This window comes from Austrofundulus limnaeus, unplaced genomic scaffold, assembly GCF_001266775.1.
Source record: "Austrofundulus limnaeus strain Quisiro unplaced genomic scaffold, Austrofundulus_limnaeus-1.0 Scaffold512, whole genome shotgun sequence".
Lineage (NCBI taxonomy): Eukaryota > Metazoa > Chordata > Actinopteri > Cyprinodontiformes > Rivulidae > Austrofundulus > Austrofundulus limnaeus.
The window spans coordinates 4,000-4,803 of NW_013952914.1; the positions used below are offsets into that span (position 1 = coordinate 4,000).

At 55.6% G+C, this 804-nt stretch overlaps 1 protein-coding gene across 1 annotated transcript in view; it reads left to right on the forward strand.

Moving 5' to 3' along the window:
• The window catches only part of LOC106530358 (regulator of G-protein signaling 7-binding protein B), a gene marked incomplete at its 5' end in the record, with an annotated part of 11,859 nt that continues 11,055 nt past the window's right edge, over nucleotides 1-804 (forward strand). The window contains 2 exon segments of the mRNA XM_014025954.1: nucleotides 1-206; nucleotides 311-483. Coding sequence (XP_013881408.1) covers nucleotides 75-206; nucleotides 311-483 — 305 coding nt within the window.

The following is an 804-nucleotide window of genomic DNA, read 5'->3' on the forward strand; positions in this document are numbered from 1 at the left end:
CCGGACCGGTCCGGTTTAAAACGAACCTTTTCTTTGAAGCTAACAGCCGAACCCGGCTGCTCCGGAGCGCGTGCATGTGTGCCGCACCGTGCGGGAGGAAGAAGCGCCCCCGGTCCGCAGGGAGCATCTTCCCTGTCGGCAGAGGCGCGCAGGCGGAGCTGGAGCGGCGGGAGAGCGCGGAGGCGGCGGTGGACGACAGCAGGATGGTGGGTAGGAGCGGCTGCAGCCCCCGCTGCAGAGACGACCGGAAACCTGCTGAGAAATGTTTATTTGTTTGTTTGTTTGTTTGTTTGTTTCCCCTGCGGTCCAGAGCGTCCAGGAGTTCAACACGCTGGTGGCTCTGTACCGGGAACAGGTCATATCTGTCGGGGAGATGTCCGCCGACTGCCCGTCCCTGCGGGCTCAGATGCACCAGACCCGGACCAAAGGATGCTCCGTGGCCCGGGCCGCGCACCAGGACCTGGCTGTCCTCTCCGTGTCCGGGTAAGACCGGAACATGGACCGGGTCTTTTATTCAGAGCCATCAGAAACATAAATAACAACATCAAATGTTGACATTGTGACGTAGCTACAACCCGGAAGTGATACAGCTGCCTGATGAGACAGGAAGAGATGCAGAGTAAAAACTGAGCCTCAGGTTTTTATTTAAATTATTCTCTAAGAGTCTTCAGGCTCTGATGATCAAACATGTTTTTATGTTTCTAACATGTTTTATTTAAAAACTACAGCAGTCAGAGTTAGGCAGGGGCGCCTGCAGAGATTATTTTCAGGGGGGCCATGGGGGGGCACTGAAAAACCAGGGGG